This window comes from Crassostrea angulata, chromosome 4 (genome assembly GCF_025612915.1).
Source record: "Crassostrea angulata isolate pt1a10 chromosome 4, ASM2561291v2, whole genome shotgun sequence".
NCBI classification, from domain to species: domain Eukaryota; kingdom Metazoa; phylum Mollusca; class Bivalvia; order Ostreida; family Ostreidae; genus Magallana; species Magallana angulata.
In genome coordinates, this window is record NC_069114.1 from 4984625 (window position 1) to 5005435 (window position 20811).

The 20811-nt window shown below is 32.6% G+C and overlaps 1 protein-coding gene across 1 annotated transcript; it reads left to right on the plus strand.

Annotated features, from left to right (window-relative positions):
- The first annotated feature begins 606 nt into the window (after positions 1–606).
- Positions 607–20763, plus strand: LOC128180423 (adhesion G protein-coupled receptor L4-like). Its single transcript, XM_052848533.1, has 29 exons — positions 607–665; positions 1851–2068; positions 2787–2871; positions 3247–3348; positions 3616–3784; positions 3970–4011; positions 4211–4302; positions 4712–4834; positions 5120–5200; positions 6337–6383; positions 7554–7679; positions 8103–8159; positions 9067–9178; positions 9881–10018; positions 10556–10616; positions 11003–11123; positions 11477–11544; positions 12980–13091; positions 13277–13380; positions 13502–13604; positions 13776–13929; positions 14907–14973; positions 15272–15338; positions 15720–15796; positions 17129–17255; positions 17366–17407; positions 17778–17864; positions 18663–18792; positions 20411–20763. The coding sequence occupies exons 1-29, from the start codon at positions 614–616 to the stop codon at positions 20461–20463; spliced, it is 2817 nt and encodes a 938-aa protein (XP_052704493.1). The 5' UTR covers positions 607–613; the 3' UTR covers positions 20464–20763.
- The last annotated feature ends 48 nt before the right edge of the window (positions 20764–20811 follow it).

Genomic DNA, 20811 nt, shown 5'->3' on the forward strand with positions numbered 1-20811 from the left:
TAGCTAATTTTTGTATTTGTTATAATTTATCTTAATAAAGTATTCATCAATATGTACACGTAACCGTGCACGCTGACACTCATACATTCATGAATACATACATACATGTATCTATGAAATTGACACTAAGCGAAATGAATACATTTTAAAATTACAATCATTTGGGGTATTAATTCTAAACTTCTTTTTTTCAATTGCAAGTTGGTTACAAAATACAATATTATATGTGACTGTTTAAAAAAAAATCAAGGAGCCATGGAATGAGAATTACATGTAAAAATCAATTCCCATTTATCAAGATTGCAATGGCTTAGGAAATCCGTTTACATCTTTATCTTTTTATCATTTGTTATGAATGTCTCCCTGTTTATGGTTATCCGGGGATGGGAAACATGGAATCTGGACAAATATTGGAATTCATTTTGTCATCTTTTGTCAATATAAGAATGTCAGATTTCTGGCTCCAAAAATCACAACATTACAAAATAATGGAGGTTCCCTTCGCAAACGGTGATAAACTGATAGGGCGCGCCAGGTCAATAAAAAAAAAAGATTGCTTATAAAGAACCTCCGTAGAGTTTTTCACATTAAAAAAAAACGGTCGACTTTAAAAATGGTTATTTACGATCTTTTAATTTTCATGGAAATTTATTCTATTACAGCAGGTATGTTGGATAGTGATAATACGATAGATACCAGCTTTGAATGTGGACTATATAGCAATTGCATAATTGCGAATTATATTGATATCGATTTTATATATACATATGCAACTTGAACAAAATTATTTTTATCAGGACATATAAATCTTTAGTAAACAATGGTATGCACGTATGAATAGCAGTTACATGTATTCACATTTGAATGACATACACCTCTGCATGTTCTTCATGTGTTCAGTAATATTCTGACATGCTGTTGAAGCCTCCTGACTGCATTTTACAAAAGAACTTACGACAATTTAAATTTGTAAATACTTTTAAGTCTCGTGAAATACTATTTGATGAACAAAATCTTGATGTATAAAAATCAATTATTTACAGCTATTTTGATTTCTTAAGTTATTTTTACACCCATCTAGGTAAAACAATGCTTAGTTTGTGATTAAGCATTCATTACTTGGTTTTTGTAAGTCGTAAGTTCTTTTGTAAAACGCAGCCTGGGTGGGCGTTCCGTGTGCAACCGGGCAAAATTTGGTTTTATAACGAGAATGGGAATTATATCTTTCTGTATCTTATCTAGGGCAACATTAGCGTTGACTAAATGTACCGATTGATTTAAGAAGTATACACGTGTAATTTAAGTTACTACTGTTTAAAAACGTGAACGGTTGGAGAAAGGAAATGTGTTCTATTATATAGATGTCTTTTACGTTTGCCCTTCCTTTTTCTTTCTTTAACAATCTACACTGTATATTCTATTATTCGGTGACTGTATGTTCTCCCAATTATTGTCCCTTTTTTCTCCTACCCAGGAAATCAAAACGGTCTAACAGTTTCTTGATAAATATGATCAACCAAAAAAAAGGGTAAATCATGAACTTCAATCTTGCAGAATCATCTGAAGGATTAACCAAACAATGAACCTCCCTATCAGCATTGTTGATGATAATAAGTTGCGAACAACGAATTTGTTTTCAGCAAAAATCATTGTGCAATTTTCTGAATAACATTATTAAAGCGTCAGATTGGACTTTTTGCACTGTCATTCTTGTAGAGGTCAGAGTTCAGAACTACTAGTTTAACAGCTACATATAACCAAAAGGACAAAAATTAAGCGTAATCTAAATCCTAAAAGAAATGTATGGGTAAAAGAAAAAGTTATAAGAATACATATTTTTGGGTTGACAGATGCAAAACGAGCCTGTTTCCAGGGCTGGAACTTTTACAAAGATCGATGTTTCAAGGCGTTTAGAGAAGCCAGACCATGGGAAGAGTCACGTGACCAGTGTCGTCTGTTTCCGCACGGAGACTTGGCTAGCTTCACCAGTGCAGACGATCAGCATGCTGTTCAGAGTGAGGTTATTCGGGACACATCGGAATCCTACTGGATAGGACTGCATTCCAATGTATATTAGAGTTTCTAGTTTACAATGTACCAAGACCATAAATGACAATGTGCCACCATACTCAGTGAGATGAAAACGTTGAGAACAAGTCTCATAACTGTGACAGTTATGTTTTAATGTTAAAATCAAAATCTTGCAAAGTCAAAAAAGCAACTTTTTGTGTTTTTTCAAGTTTTGGACGCATTGTTAGGAATTAATGAATGGTCTGGTTAATAATTTATTACTACATGTAGATACATGCATGATGTTAGTCTTATCGATATGGTGTAAATTACAATTTGTTTAATTATTACACTAGTATAGGACATGACAAATAATGAAAAATAAAAAGTATCATTCAGTCAAATGAAAGGTAACTTAAAAGTGACCAACTGGCAAAATGCTGCCTGTCCAGACCTCTCAGGCATCTTTTAGTTGACTGAATGATATATTACGGTTCTTCATTTTGTGATATTTAAGGAATTAGGGATCATTCTTTGAATATTAAGAGGTGATCATGTATAAGGTCGGGGGCTATTCAATCCATTTTGAAGCCCGAAAAGCTTTATGATGGTTTTGATCATGCCCGACAGATCACCTATTGACATTTTCATCTATATTAATTATGCAAACCCCGCTTGAGCCCCACAAACCATTTTTGACTCTACGTTACACATTTGATACGTAGTGTTATCAAACAGTCTAAAATATAAATTTTTTTTCTATTTCACACTGACAGGGATCATCCTGGATATGGACCACAGGAGAGGACATCACTGCTTTCTCGAGCTTCCCAGACGGCGCACAGCAACAGATAGAATCAGGTGTGCACCATTGTTCAACTACAACAAAAGCACTGATAAGATGTGTTTTTTAAAGTCAATATTGATATAAAATCAATCACTCTGACTACATATATAAATACCAGACGGGTATACAATTAACATGCAATTACATGTAGAATGTTTGATTAAAAAGTGTGCATGCAATCGGTAAAATTGTATAATTCAACCCACACATATTTTAGAAGTGAGTAAAATAGACTGACTATTCAAAAAGAAGAACCATAACAATTTCAAATTTACATCCATTATGGCGTCCCCAAGCTACGTTAGTTTTATTTGTAATAAAATTGTTTGCACATACCAAATAAGTTAAAGAATATATTATTGCAACTAAGACTAGTTTTCTTGTCAAAGGAAACAACACGTATCATCTGTGTGTTGAACTTAGGAATAACCTGTGGACTGGCATTTCCTGTGACGTCGGCTGTTTCTATATTTGTCAGTCGACGACTATTAGTGAGTACACGTTTGCCTGCACGAGTCATTACTCTGAGTTACTACCATTGGTTGAACGGATAATTGTTTATCAAACCGCTAAATTTCTGTAATACGCAGACGTTTGTAATAAACAACATACCAATTAAACTATAGAACATGTTGCAATTCATGGAGTCGTGTTCACTGAAAGATTGCATATGTATAACAGTATGTATGAGAGACACGGCAGCTGTATTTCTATCACTCCCTTCTTTATCATATGATATTCAGATTGTTTTCCTTAAGACTGTCAGCATGACTTAGGGTGGATGACCACCGTTTCCAAGCATTGTATCAAAGCGATGACGTCATTATCCGGATGGTACGAGGGGCGGGATATTTGTAGGTCCCATGGCGCGGATCTAGCTCGGTTCCACACCAAAGCAGAACTAGACTACCTTCAACAGAATTCTAGGTCCGATATTTTCCTGACGAAATCTTTAAATGAAATTTTTGAAATTAAATAGCAAAAAAATTTTCCCTATAATTTTGAAACTTGCCAAAACTGACGGAACAATAAAAATCGTTTTATAATAAAATAAACTATACCACAGAACGCATTCTTTTTAAAGGTTTCAAAGTACGGAATTTTTATTTCAGTGTTTCAAAAAATCTGTATTGGGTAGACCTTGGCTTATCCGGGTACGTATTAACATGTGTTCCTTCATAGAATAATGAACTTGTAACTTTGCACAAAAAGTTACGATTATACATACTAAAATAGAACGGCAAACGTAAATACATACATCTCTCTATCTCTCGTTCTCTCTCTCTCTCTCTCTCTCTCTCTCTCTCTCTCTCTCTCTCTCTCTCTCTCTGTTTAATAATGAGTGTTATCTAGATCAAACTGTAGAGGACTCAATGTCACCCAAAACCACGTGGTGCCGTTCCTTGCAAGCTGCAACGTTCAACACGTGCTGATGTGTGAAATAAGTAAGTTAAAGACACTTCCATCTTATAAGGAGTGCATGCATGGATCTAGAAAATTTCCCCCCGGGGGGGGGGGGGAGGGGTTTCCAATGGATTTCTGGCAATTTTAACATATGAAATTGATAACTTTGATTTCCAGGGTAAGTCCTCACCTCTCTTCGGGTACGGGATGTTTCGCACCTAAAAGTGTTTCGCGCTGAGATGATTCGCACATATTCTGTTTCGCCATGAGATGGTTCAAGTTTCGCTTATTGGGAGAAAACACTCTTAAATACAGCTTACTGAATTTTAACCGTAGTTGAAAAAAAAGAAAATCTACCCTTACTTTGAAAATTTACAATCGTAACAATCATGCATTTAAAAATTATACGTTATATGAATGTTAATTAACGAAACATCGCTTCTGTAACAGGTTCGTGTGCGTCTCGCGAGGGTGAATACGGATGTAACAGTTTGTTCTGTATATCACGGACTCTGCTGTGTGACGGACACCCAGATTGTCCAAACGGAAGTGACGAAACACCCTCATTATGTGGTACTAGCACAATAGGCATGACTTTGTTTATATTAACTAAGAAATTCAGGCCAAAATACAACAAAAGTCATTGAAAAACAATTTGAGATAAGTATAATTGTATATGTCTATTTTAAACAACACTGGTTTATTTTCCATTGTTGTCTTTATTCGTTATGAAACTGTATTTTATCACGAAAGAATGCTTTTGCTTGTTCTTATTCAATTGTACAGTCATGTTCTTTGAATCCATGAGATTACCGTGGATTTCTGTATATTAAATTGCTCTTAATACTGATTTTTTAGATAAATACACAACCAGTGCATATGCACCGGAAACAGTTACACAGGAAGCCATATTTGATTTCACTTCTTCTTTCGGCAACAGTGAGTATTGTTTGATTATTAAATGGTTTATATTGAACACTATCTATTTCCACTAAAGACAATCAAGACAAAGTAAGCTTTATCTGTACGTTCACTAAAATTTCTTCTTTTTTTCAAACACATAAGACAATTTATTTATTATCTCTCACTGTACCTTCCCTTTGCAATCCACAGTCGAACAAGCAAAACAACTACATGACTGTATATTTGAGTTTCTTTATGAGGTTGTCTATCTTGCAAAAGAAGTTAGAGCGGAAAGTATGACTATCTAATCAAACTAAAATTAAATCTTAAAAAAAAAATAACCATTAAGGAAGCCGGGTGTTCAACATAAGATCTTCTTTTAAACTTTAAATTTGAAATATTTGGTACCAGCTAGTAGAAAATATTTTTTTTTTTGGCTTGGAAATCTAAATACATTGTATAATTCCTAAAATCGTCACACAAAGCTCTCCTTCCGAAGGAAATTGGTACAATGTATAATATAAAACAATGACCCCACGACAATCAAACCCTTTTAATCAAAGTTATGTATGTTTAACTTGGCAAAGGTGTAAAAGAATTTAAACATCAGAGCCCTCATCTGCAATGAGAAACAGTTAATAAGTAATCGAGATTTAGGTTTTCACCAAGTCTAAAATAATTATTGTACATAGGCAACGTCTATTCATGAAAGGATGGGGTTAATGTTAATTCCAATTTGTTTTTCCTTCTCAGTAATACTTTTTGAGGGAGATTTCAAAATTGTGGAAGGTTGGAACTTAAAAATGTATTCATCTAAAAATAATATAAAAATAATATACATGTAATTTAAAAACGAAAAACCAATAAGCGATAATCCCCAATCCCCCCTTGCTAAGTGCCTTTTTTTAAACTATTAACAAATCATTGTAACATTAAGAGGGGGAGGGGGCAGGGAGTCATAATCCTAGTAATGAGTAACTTGTTCCTTAGACTTGTTCAGCAAAGCGAGTGCTTTCACCAAAAGTTGTGTGCCACAGTTTAAAGAAATTTTATGCGAGCGCTCCCGAGCCCCTGCTCTGATGAACACGCCTCTATTCTTGATTTATTTGATAAAAAAAAGTTTACAAAAATTAATATATATCGAATGCAATATAACCGTTTTACCTTTGAAGGTACATGTCTTGCTCCCATGGATGAAACAAAGCTTGCCATTCTTCAGGTAAAAAACGTAGATTCATGTAACGTGCTACATGTAGGCAACAAAAGAATTATAAGATTTATATTACCATTTTATTGAATTTCAAGAACAGTATAACTACTCTCTGATATATTATAAGTGTTAACTTATCCATTTATATTAAGATCAACTAGTATGTTGGTATGTTTTATTCGATTCTTATAGTCAAAAGAAGGAATACTAGCCATATTTCTGATGGCTTTTTTAATCCTTATCAGAATTAATAAAGCGTGCGAAAAATGTGAAGATATTAACTAAAACACCGATCTTATCAGACGTATACACCAACGAAACCACTTAGTATGGTGAACGTGGGAGGTGATAATAAATATCGTAATTTGTTAAATAACATTTGTATCTACTTATATATTAGTCGATGATAAAAGCAATATGAACTGTATTTTTTAATCTTTATTTTGCTGAAAATACCTGCTTGTATGCTAAGACTGCATGTAACTTAAAATTTTATCATAAATAAGATTTGAAAAAAGCATTTTTTTTTGTCAGAAGAAAGATTTCTTCTAAGGAATATATAACAGTTCAATTTTACAGGACGACAATAATTCAATTTTGCTTCAATTTAGGCTTCTTAACGGTTTTCCCCCAAAAATAAGGCTTACCGAAATTAAGAAAAACGATTATTATTTTGTTATTTTAGTAGAAAATAACATATTCGTAAAAAAATATCAGCATGAAATTGCAGTTTATATTGCTTTAATATATATGTAAATTACAATTATCACCGAGCTGGCAATCAATTCTCGAGTGTAAATTTTAATTATGTCAGGTGGAAGCCTTTTTTGATTTGTTGATGCAGAGCTCAAGTTATCGTTAATTTAACTATGCTAATAAATTCAAAAACACTCTGTTTAGGGAGACACTGTTACATGTATCAATTTACAAATCTGCATCGGAAGCAGTGACATGAGCAACACCTCCGTAAACCGTCAATCAAATTGAAGCAGACTCTATTATGCGCATCTTTCAAGCAAGTTTGAATCAAAACAAATAACTCTCGATATCTGAATTCACCTTTGGCCCACAGAATTGATGTCATGGGTTACATTAATTGACAACTTACACCAAAAAACGGGGAAAACACCTCTAACCTTGTTACTTGTAATTGAGCCATGAAACATTATCTGGTTGTAGTGCCAGAAAGTTGTTGTAGGCGTAGCAAGAAAACAGTGTTACCGAGATATTGCTGGGTTGTTGGATGGACGCTTGGGGATAGTAGAGGAGGTAGTCGGCGCCTTACATCCTCAGGAACGCGTGAAGGTACATCTAGGAACTGTCCAGGACACAGACTTATTACCAGGCTTCAAAAGGCTAAATTGATAATGCGTGAACAATTATCATACCTACTTGTGTTTTTTTTTTCATATCAAACCATGATAAGACTTATCTAACAATATGCGTTCATTTGAGCGGTTTTTCCCTCTAGTGCATTTTGTATTGTGAATAATTTATCTCAATTAATTTCTCCAAGTGTTTGATATTTAAACCATACTGGATACAACTATCGCACAGAATTACAACCTAGTTTTAAAATGTTACGTATTGCTCTATTTTTGTAGCTGTTTTTAAGTAATTAGCAAATACATTGCTGCTGATGAATTAGTTCAGTTAAAGAGAATTTAAATGTGAAATTTTGTTTCTAATTTGATTAAAAATCGTTTAGGTTTGTTTTTCTTCTTTTAGGGTTATTTAGATATCTATGACGCTCTTTTGTCCATTGAAGCAGGAAGTGATCATTTTGTAAGTAAATGAGGATTTTATGTTTTATTTTTAAAGATATGCATTGAAAAGAATAAAATCATATGATTTCATTTTTTGGAATCTGTAAACACAACCTTCAGTCATGTAGACAAATTTCTTGTTCTAACACCCCCCCCCCCCCCCCCAAAAAAAAAAAGAAACAACCCCCCCCCCCAAAAACTCGACGTCATTCATTATTTATATCTACTGAACTGAATTTTAACTGTAGTATTAAGTGTAAGAATATCAATGTAAAAATTAATACTCGTCAATGTATACAAGTATTGGTCTATATAAATAACATGTATATCCTACATATACTTCCAGTACTGAAAGACATTTGAATATTGGCATGTTTGAAAACTAAATCAAAATAAACAAACCTATAAACTGCTATCTTACAATTCTGTTCATTTTGATAATTAGCCGCGGATTAAACAATAGATAATTTTGTAAATGAACCTAAACTTTCTTTCCAAACCTTTAAACAAAGCTTCGGTTTATTTTCAAGATTTATTGGTATTTCATGATATATTCTGGGAGGCCATATCAAAGAAAAAATTGTATAGATATTGTGAAAAAAAACCCAGATATTGTTTAAAGTTTCATTAATTTAATCTGCTGACATCAACACATACCAATAGGAACTTTTGTATTCACATGACGCATTTGTTTACGTCACCACCATTTGATTAGAAATATTTGTTAGTGCAATAATATTTTGACAAACCTGAAAAATTACAAATACGTTCGAGGAAATACAATTTCAAGGAATTCCATTCTGGAAAAATTGAAACATTTATTTTAATTACACTCCATAGAAAAATACTGCTTGATATGAGGAACAGAGGTAGGATTGTAATTAAATTGTGTTTATTTATTAACGAATGTATCTGATACACTTCAGGTAAACGTGAACCATATAATGAATATTTCAACCGTCCTTGAAAATGAGGAAAGATACTTGTCATCTAGGCGCTTTTATGACGATGTATATGTAGAAGAGAGGGAAAATATAGGTAAGAGAGAGAGAGAGAGAGAGAGAGAGAGAGAGAGAGAGAGAGAGAGAGAGAGAGAGAGATGTTATTATTTTTTTTATCTAAATCAATTTATCTCTCTATCACTTACATTTCTAAGATGTTGATAAGAATTTCGAATTGTATGAAAGGGCTAAAATAATTCGTTGAATCAATGAAATCGACAAAAGATATGGTGATATACATGTATTTGTATACCATTCAACCTTCAGGGTAAAGTTTGACAAATGTAACGGATTCGTTTTGTCAAATATTGGTAGTCTGCCCAGTGTCCAGTTCTAAAATAGAAGAGGCTACACTAAACATATCATATCCTAACAACAATAATTAAACTAATAAAACGTTAAGCAATTTTTAATTCATATATTTGAAGAAAAAAATTAAGTATATATCGGCAAATAGACCCATACTTTTAGAAATTCTGAACTGCACTGAAAAAATACCAAACCCTCTTTCGCCAAATATTCAGACCTGAGAGGGTTTCAAAGATGAACATATCTACAAAAGTTGGGCAAGATTATTTTTGTTTTATTTGAAGTGACAAAGGTTCACAGTTTCTCTTAGACATTTTATATGAATACTTCATCAATAATTCAAGATCAGATTCAGTTTCTATCGTCAGTCAATGCATTCCATATTTTAAGTATCTGTGATGACTTTAATGATCGTCAATCTGAATCTTAGTGTTGCGAATCGAGAGGAACGTGTGGAAGAAGGAATCGAATTCCAGCCTTGTAGGGGACTACTCTATGCAGTTCTTAAACGACCACATGGGAAAACCGCGAGTAGATGGACACTTTCATATTCCGAGTCTTCCCCAAGGTATTACTGTGAAAGCTATGAATATCAATTTATCAAATGAAACAGAGCAGTTTATATTAGAAATCGTTTCAGTGCCGTCAATCTCTGCGGTAAATTTCTTTGAAATAAAAAGACAATTTTGAGCATCACTTCATATTCTGCCAAAAAAAATCTCATTTTGGTAATTTTTTTTAAAGATAGATGAAATATTAATTTTTCGACGTCTTTTCAAACAAAATTTGTAAATGAAGTTGAGAAAATTAATATGACAGGCGTCTGAAAGATGAGACATTTAATTTAAAACATTGCTGTAGAGTGGTAGGGTTATTTTAAAATTATAAATGCGGTATATTTTTTGGAGTAATTATCTCTGGAATAATGTCTCCTAAAAGATCTATCAAGAAGAACAAGCTATTTACAATTTTAAAAATGCAAAAAAGAAAAGAAAAAGAAATAAACAAAAAAAGCAAACAAATGAAAAAAATGACCCTCAACTTCAGATTCTGTGGTAGATTTCAGTAGCACGAATACGTAATATTTATATTGTACCGTTTTCAGCAAACGTAACTATGGTAATGCTGCTTTTTGACAGACACATGAAGGGGCACCGGACTACTGGGTATTGTAGTTTTGGCTTTTCTTCCGTTTTTAAGTTTCATCGTCAAAGTAAATCACACGTAGCAATGGTTTCATGTCAAATTATAACTGTTTAGGAAGGAAACATGCACCACTTGATTGCTGAAGGTTTGAAACAAACAAACAGATGGCACCTTACAGTATTTTATCATGTGTTGATTATCGATATATGATAAATGAAATGATGACTTGTTTTTCCTAAACCTTGTGATTTAGCGATGTTAAATTATAGACACTATATAGCTAAACAAACTATTTTCACAAGATACGTCAACTATGATGATAATTCGTTAAACACCGTGTCTTGTTTGGTAAAGGAACCTCCTGTAACAGTTTTAAAATGACAGTGTCTCTCTCTCTCTCCATCAGAAATACGTCCGACGGAGTAATCAGGATAAGCCCTGTGCTCTCGTTGTCTGCCTTTAAAGGAGAGGTTTCCCTGAGTCTGGAACACTCATTCACACTGCGCCATTACCCATCAGTCGCTGAGGTAATACTACGAAGTATGGCCAAAAGAAACCACCTTCCACCGTGATAGAAATTGTGTGCAATAAAATATTAATGTGCTTTGAAAGGAGGTTTAATTTTACTTAAAAAGAACAAAAACTGTACAATCAGTGTAAATACATTTCTGAATAGGACGTTATCACTAAATCTCTAACGATACCATTCATACATTGTCACATTGTGCGTTACAAGCAATGAATCATGTGATATAATAAAAATTAGTCAATATTTTAAATTAAAAAAAATGAAAAAAAGAACAATGGTCTATCTAAGCTTCTTACATTTAACAGTGGCCATCTATACATTTTGTACTGTACATTGATTTGTAATCCACAGACTATTAACGGAAATGATGGAACCAAAGAAAGAGGAATCGAGTGCGGGTATTTAGATCAACAAACCAGGTATATGGCGTCATCTGTTATCAGTATTGCTCTTTTGAGGTTGATATACTGTAAACGCAATCTAATTGAAATTAGATGTTTGATCCGCTCGCTTACTCGCTACACAAACGAGTAAGCGAGCAAGCGTAGCGAGTAAGCGAGCGGATCAAACATCTAATTTTAATTAGATTGACTGTAAACGATACTTGTTTTCATCATTTCTGTAGTGTGTCATTTGGCATGTGTCTTTTTAATGTCGGCAGTTGGCATCTGACATCGTTAGAAGATCTAGACATTCATTGTGTTTTAATCTATTTGTTTATGATTTATTTAACTTGTGTGAAACGGCTTACATTAACACAAGCTGTGACGTGCACGGTGACTGTCCTCTAAATAAAGAGCTTAAAGTGAATTGTTTACATTATGACTTACCTGTTTGAATATATTGTTTACTTTATATTGGTCATATGATGAACACCATTCTTTAATGACAGCCTAAAATCATGCTATAAAAAAGATATGTATTTAGTGTATTTGCGGGCATCTAGCATGCAAATTCGGTGCATGTAAAACTAAGAAAGAATGTTTACACCAAAGGTGTGAAGTTGATGACCCTGTAGGTTTTGATTTAAGGATTTAGTTCCTAAGATCAAACCGTGATATTCATACGTATAAAAATATGAAAAGGATCTCACAGTCCATAAAGCTACAACACTAAAGTAAGGATAACGCTTCAAAAACCTTGACATTTTAACCTACGATCAAGAATGCGTTAGAATATTGTTCAAGATTCGAGTCTGAAGATCTCCTTGGGAAATATATATTGATACATTAAGACGTTTCTCGCTTTTAGATTTTGTTTTGTTTTGTGTAATCACTGTAATAAAGTATGGGATTGGTATTCAAGAAGGTAGTTCGCAGGCCATACAACTACAAGACTTTGGCTAGAAGAACGCTTCAAATTGCATCATCCTTATGTCAATGATGAGTTCAAATTTTGTTCACGGTTGAGGTATGTGGATCTCTTGGGAATCGAGATGTTCCTCGCATTTTGGATTGTTTTGTGCTTTGTCTTACGTAATCACTAGAATAACAATAATTGTGTGGTCGTTATAGAAGAAGGTTGTCAGTATATAATAATGTGAGCTATAATAATTTTTGTGTGATTTTAAATAATACTTAATTCTTTGGGATAAAATATATGAGAAAACACATCAAGAAACCATCATGCAAAGCTCATAATATTCCACTAATGCTGGATGGAATCATTCATTTTCAAGCATTTCTAATTGTCTGACCAAACTGTATAGTTGAAGTTTGATCTCGTTTAGAATCATATCATTGATCAACATACTTTATCTCATCAGCTTAATTTGCTTTTTAAAGTGATTATAAGACTGTCTGTGGATGATTTACACGTACATGGATGTATAATACTGAGGTAATCGTATTGTAGGTTGTGGTCCTATGAAGGTTGTTTTGTGCTCCACACTTCCCTTTTGAATACGACGTGCTTCTGTAACCACACTACAAATTTTGCTATTCTGATGCAGGTCAAAGAGTTTGAGGTATCTTAATACTCTTTTTATAAATCATAAAACTAAGCCTTACTTTTTCTTCAAAAGCAATTATTAATTTATTACCTGTGTCGTATCTAAAATTTATGAGAATCGTATTGTAAACAAGTACGGGAAAATCATTTGATCAGATTGAAAGATGCATCAATAAATAAGACAAAATCTATTTATTTTAGATTCCCAGTAGTCACAGTATGGCCCTCAATATTGTCACCTATATCGGATATACCGTCTCTTTAATCACCCAGCTTTTAGCCATCAGCGTTTTCTCTTGCCTACCGTGAGTCTGTACCTAAAATATGATTTCAGAGTTGATTATTTAACTAGGTCTAATAATGCTCCTTAATAACAAATGTGTTTAAATAAAGTAGATAAAAGACACATTTGGTACTTTTATTTAGATCGTTGAACTCGGAGAGAACATGTGTGCACAGGAACCTTTGTTGTGCCATAACTGCAGCACAGCTGCTCTTTTTGACTGGTATTAAAGCAGTTCAGATAAAGGTGAAAAGATACATAAGTGTACAAATAAAAAACCATGTTTCCAATATATACGTACCACTTTCTGTTGATTGAAAAAAATTATGAAATCAAATATCACAATCAACATTAAAATACATGCAGTTTATTTTTAACTCATGATCTTAGATGACATAGTTATTTCTTTATTTCCAGTTTATTTGTTCTGTTGTGGCACTTCTACTGCACTATTTCTACTCTGCTGTTTTTGTGTGGATGTTGGTTGAGGGACTTCTGCTGTACAGTAAAGTGGTGCAAGTGTTCGGCAGTGAAAAGTCCAGAATAGCTTACTATTATGCATTTGGATGGGGTAAACATTGAAAATATTTTGTAGGGTTGTTTACGCTTTAAAATGACAGTACTGGTAAGACTAGTTTGATATATTAAACATATTTCTTAGAGCTTTCGCAAATATTTTATTGTATTCATTTCAAAATATGACAAAGAAAACGAAGCTATTTCTTTAAAAAAATTACCAATAGTTTATGAGCATCGACTCACTTTTACTTTTCCATGAAAATACAAAAGACTGTATGCGGTTTTAGTGACATCATAATGTAGAATTGACATCAAGAAGATAATTCTTTTGATAAATGATGTTTTGGAGCAAAATATTGGTGTTTTCCGATGGTTTGGCGACTGGAAAATATCGCGTGCATGCTTGCGCAAGTACCACTGTTAAGTATAATGTGTACAACTTCGTGAACAAAAATATGTAATAATATTAATCTTACCTGAGCAGACCAGTGCTCTATACTTCTAAATGCAATATATAAAGAAAAATGACAATATATTCATTGCAAAATTGAGGGGATTAGCTAATTTAGTGACGTCATACATACACAGCCAATGGTCAACAATGACTAATATCAAGATTAAAGTGATAGACATGTTCTGTATGATGTTTTATGAAGATTTGATTTTTATATGATACTATTTTAAAATTTGTTAAAAGTGGGGCCAGATATTTGATCAAAGTAAATGTAGTCCTTTCCTGCAACTTCTGAAGAAGCAAAGTATGAAAATAACGAAATGCAACAGAGTGTGTGCACGTATGCGTGATAGCCTAATTTCACGGTGACGCATATGATGATAATACATGTACACATTAAGATATTTTTTTGTCAGAAACATAATGAATTCGTGTTTTTTTTTTCAAAGTCGAAACATCAGCTTACTGTTCAGACAACACTCTTAATTGTTTTCTTTTATTATATACATAGCTGATAATTCTGTACATGTATTGTTGGCATTTCAGAGTAAAAACTTCATGTTTTAAATTTGTAGGAGTCCCTTTAATCATTGTTGTTATATCGGCTACATCTAACTGGAGCGGATATGGAACAGAAAATAGGTTGGGTCATGTTACATAGATATCTTGGTTTTGTGTATTGTTCAAACCAATTTAGTTTTAAATATTGCAATGTCTTATTGGTGTTTTATAAAGGGTAATTATGTGTTTTTGATTTCGGGTTTACTTGTATTGTAATGCAATTTCTTTGTATGACGTATTAAACGAAGTGAATTAGAACTATGCTTAACAATTAGATTCCATATATATTTTAAAAAAATAGAATACACGCAGCCTTAGAATACCTGTATAAAATTAAAAAAAAGTCTATAAAAAGGTACAAGAACAATATATTTGATAGTTGCTGGTTGTCTATGGCTAACGGTGCTGTCTGGGCGTTCGTCGGTCCCGCTGTGTCTGTCATCATCGTAAGTTATTCTGATGTTGTAAAACATTGATCTCATCCCTGATACGTTCTATTTAAAGGATTATACTTTGCAGAAATGGGAATTAGCTTTGTTTTTTATAAGTTTGATTAGGTTTTGGAAACTTGCCTATCTTGTGCATGTATTATTATTATGATAGTTTAATCTTGGAAAATAAACCGTATCTGATATCAGTATATCGTTAACAGAACAAACAAGATCTGAAGCTGATTTAAATTAACATTACAGTTTTATTCAAATGAATGTAAAAGCATTTGCAAGTTTTTGCTTCAATTTTTTTGGACAAATTCTATACCATCTTGAAAATGATTTACATTTCTTTACATTAAGGTTTTTTGTAAATGTTTTGTATTATTTTTACAGGTGAACATGGTGATCCTATGGTTGGTAGTTCGAATTGTAATCAATCTGGAGAGATGTGACGAATACAGACAAATAAGGTATAGTTTTTCAGGCAACACTAAAATCTTTGTCTGTACAAAGTAACAGCATCAATTAATAAAACTTTAGTTAAGTGCTAAACTAGCAACCATTTAATTGATTAATGAATCTTTCTTTTGATTGACTTTTGATAAAATATTTTTTTTCTTTAAATGTGAATCTAAGTAGTTTAGCATGGGGGAAGACGAATCGTTAGGGAAATGTTTTATCGAAAGAATCGGTAACATTCAGGAAAGACACGATTTTAGCAAATCTTCAAGCAGATCTATGCGGCAGAATACAGAAACACTGGGGAAGTTTCTGTTATTGATAAAATGGAGCAGTAGAAAGAAAAATAATCATAAAGGTAGTAACAGAAATCAAAATAAACTCTTAAAACAGAGAAAAATAGAGAAAAGTAGTAAGGGGGGATTAACAGTAATATAAAACTTGTTTCATTAGATGTCTTGGTGACAAATAGAAGGCGATGTAGTTCAATTCAAAAACATCCAATCAAATGAAGCGTAATGTACATAGGCAATCATGACGTAAATGAAGTCAAGTTTCGTTCGGGCGCGACTTCTTAAGACGGTAAACAAGTGTATTGGACGGAAATATAACATGTTTGTATGTAGGTACAAAACGAATGTATCTTAATATAAAGGAAACACAACATGATTATACTATACAGCCAATATAGAAACAAAAGCATTCACTAGGTATTATACCGATTAATCTTTGGTTTGGATCAAAACAACTTCAAGCTTCTTCAGTCTGGCACCTTCTTATGTTATTTATCACAGACTTTCAAGCATCCTATGTCGTATCAGATCAGTTATTCAACTTTTTGATACTTGTATGAGTAATCAAATACATCTAAAAATATTACCACCGCATTGATATCCATCCAAGCTAGGTTTGGTCAATGTACGCATTCTTTACCAATCAGTAACTTTTTAGAGAGTGCACATTCTTCTTCTTTTTAAAGTGATTTATGTTTTTATTGTCAACAATAAATTATAACTCTTAAATCTAATGTAGTCAATTCAGACATTGCAGATAATAAGAAATAGCAAACATAACGGAAAAAAATAATACAACCGACGATGTCCATGTCAACATGAACAAGTTAGCCATGTGTGACAAACCGATTGGATGAAAATATTAATCTCTACAATAACGCAAAAAGCTCGCTTTGCTTTTGTAGATATATGGATCTTAAAGAGATTGGTACCCCAACAAAATCTCTTAAATGCAGAGAACTAAGTTAATGACAATAAGGTATTCCGTTCCCAACAGTCGACCTTCTGTTATCCTACCGACTCTGTTTCTATTGTTTTCATAATTTGTAGATCTGGTCTGAAGAGTGCTATTTTCTTACTTCCACTGTTGGGCCTTACCTGGATATTTGGTCTCCTGGCTGTAAATAAAGACACAGTCATTTTTCAGTATATTTTTGCTTTCCTTAACTCATTACAGGTAAATATTACATGTTGAGAATGGTCATTATGTAATTAAAAACATTTATGACTTTTCGCCAAACATAATGAAAAAACAATTAATATGACGCCAACGTCTCTTTCTTGCAGGGTTTCTTCATATTTTTATTCCACTGTGTCTGCAACTCAGAGGTAGGTTTTAATGAATGTAAATTGCTTTTGAGAACCTTAACATACATGTACCTTACTTTTTTTTTTATAAATTTTGGTTCTATGTGTTGGTACCGATGAGATCGTCGGGTCTGTCTTGTTTTATTCTTATTTGTTGTGATGTCCTTTATTTTAAATTAGTTAAGAAATGGATAAAACCGACCGTTGGTTTTTTAAATGATGAATTTAGAATGGACGCTAGAATGAATAACCATTTGTGCTTGTCTTGACAATGTACTTTTTTTGTTCGTTCACGGTATAAAAATGTAGCTTCTTAAATATGATACATTCCTTTACATATATGTTATTTAACATTGTTTTTTTTTTAATGATTTTTAAATTTTTGTTGTAGGTCCGACAAGCTGTAAAACGAATGCGAGAGAGACGAGTTTTATCCAAACAAGAATTTTTAAACGCTTCAGAAACACAAAATCAAAGTGTACGTGATCAAGTTTTTCTGTAGAAAATGCTAGTAAAAGTTTTAGATAATATAATTATTTATCTTACATTCTTGATATCAACCGACTGTTTCATAAAAAAATTATTATTAAATTTGTAACTAGGTAATTGCTCAGATCGATTCTTTTTGATAGAAAGCTTTATACATATATCCTTAAAATGAATCACTGGTACAAAATCACGACGTTTGAGCTGAAAATTGACACAATCGTATGATATCGTTGCGAACAATTCCCACTAGACATATCTGAATTTAAAACACGCTCTTCAATTTCTCGTGCATTACTGGATATTGACATGACTCCATTATAAGTCGCTGACGGCTGCATTTCTGCATTGCGGGTTTCATAATAAACCGTTTTCTTAAAAGAAAAACAGGTTTTAACTTTTTTGAACATCATTTGTCTTTGGGTATTAAATTTCATGCATCTGTGGATACCAAATATCTGATGGCATTCAACAAATGGAATATTTGTACGGGTTTTTCGTTTTCCAAACGTTGCAAAAAGATTCACATGACTGTACATTATCTACATTATTCAGTTACTACATTTTTTGTATAAAAACTTAATTTTCATTGTTTGTAAAACATTTACAAAAAATTCTCATGTACAGCATATTTTAGGGTTAAAAAAAAGCATGATCTTAACATCGCTATATAAAAAATTTGCATTCAGCCAAATGTCTAATATTTAGAATCATGATCATGTTCACCAACAAAATTCAATGTAAAATTATACTTGTCTATGCTGTGTTTGATTTGATTTTCTAATTTAAGGGTGGGGCATGTTCCCTCAAAAATGACCGGATGCTAGGAAAACCAAATGGTGATACATTAAGGAACGTTTATCCACCGTTACACATGACGTCGTCGACATGCATCAGCAGTAATGGAAACGTCTTATTTGGTGAGGAATGAAAAAAGGCGTTTCAATTTTACATGTCACAGGGATATCCCATTTACTGCACGTGCTTGTGTGTATCATAAAACTGAAACAGCACAATACGGTCTTTATAGTTTAGATACTATTTGATTTCTAATTCGAATTCGTTACACAATTTTTTCAATTTATTGAAAAGCTATGATTTATCAGAAAAAATTATGCCAAATGTCTCGTGCACATTTTTTTTTATAAATTTTTTTCATTCTTAATTTATTGTGTATTTTATGAGAGAGTCCAAACTGATATTGAGGATATTCCTTCTGAAGCCTATAAAGTTACATTTTTGAAAAATAAATAGTCAAACAAAAACAAATCAAAGTGCTAATCGATGTATCGATGCACTCTGGATAATATTACATCATCTAGTGTTAACACAAATTGTGCAATATATGTTGCGCTTTGCTAGCCAGATGACATCATCTATAAAATATTCATAAAATACACAGAAAGAAGCGATCAAATGTTGACATTTCTGAGCCTTCATGGCGATGTGACAAATTTTATATCAAATACATAATATAGAAAAAAAGTATTCCCAGAAAAAATACAAGGTTAGTAGAAAATTCATAGTAGATAGCATTGGAGTAGACCGTCTTGAGAGCAATAATTTATAAAGTGTCCATATTTTGCCAAAATTATTTTGCTATTCTTGATTTTGCGCCTTAGTTGGCCAACGCTAAAAGTTAAACATAGATTGTATCGTGGGGGGTTTGATCTTAACGATATTTTTCAAAAACAGTTTCATAGGTCTATGGATAAATTTGATTATTCAATTTCTGAGAAGCCAGATTTGTAAATTGAGACTTTACGCCATACAAATGATACCACTATATAGTGACATGGGTTAGATTATGCCAGTATATCTAAAACAATATCATTCATACTACCTGTAACATTTGATCATCCGTCTATGATGAAGATAATACCTCTCTACAATAATTCCAGGCAATCGTTTTTGTTTATTGTTTTTCAATTTCTGATCGAGTTCAACGTGTCAAATTTACAATCGATTTTTTTATAATTAGAACTTTCGAACACAGAAACTTGCAACAACCCCTTGAATATAACTTGCCCCTTATGTGGATTCACCATACATACATATGAAATAGTATACTTCTACCGTTTATTTGTTGTGATCAGTCATCATTTAATGACATATATATCACATCGCAACTAAATCATCATACATAAAGATAGATGGGCATAATTCAGTTTTAGTTCATTTCAAGTTATCATAACTTCATAAAATATATGTATGATTCTACAAATCTCTCAACAAGTCGTCATTCCTCTTCTTTGGTTTTTTATATTCAAAGATATTTAAGTTCATATCCAGTAACTTTCGTGACAATCTATTTCTCCCTTTTTTGCGATCAATTTTAAGTCCCCAAAATAAAATACGCAGAATTTTATTTCAGTATTATTTGCAATGCGAATTTATAAGCGCAAGAATTGACTTACGCAAACAGACAAGAAGCGTTGGCCGCTCACTGATAGGAGAGTGTTTTCCAGAGGTTGTAAGTTCAAGCACCGGCTTGAAAAACTGATTTTGTTCGTAAAAATTATATTCTCTTTGTTGTAGACAACTTGAAGCTTGAAGATGTGACTAGAGAGAATGACCTTGTATTTATTTGACTTACTCCAAGAATTGGTATAATTGTACAATTAACATTAAAGGACATACATAACTGTTATGTGATTCACTGAGAAATTCAGTAAACTTTGTGTCAGTTTTCAATGATGTTGTATATTACTTGACGAAACTACATACGGTAGTTTGGGAAACCACCATTTTGTGACGTACGTCATATCGAAATAAACTTAAAATCAATTGAAATTTTACATTTTTTTCTTTGAAAATATTGATATATAGCAGCGAAGCGCAATGGATTAGAGGTACTTATTCGAAGTTATAAGTCATGAGTTTGTATTCTGCTTGGGCTTTTCAAATTATTATCTTTCAAATTTTTTTAAAAATATTTG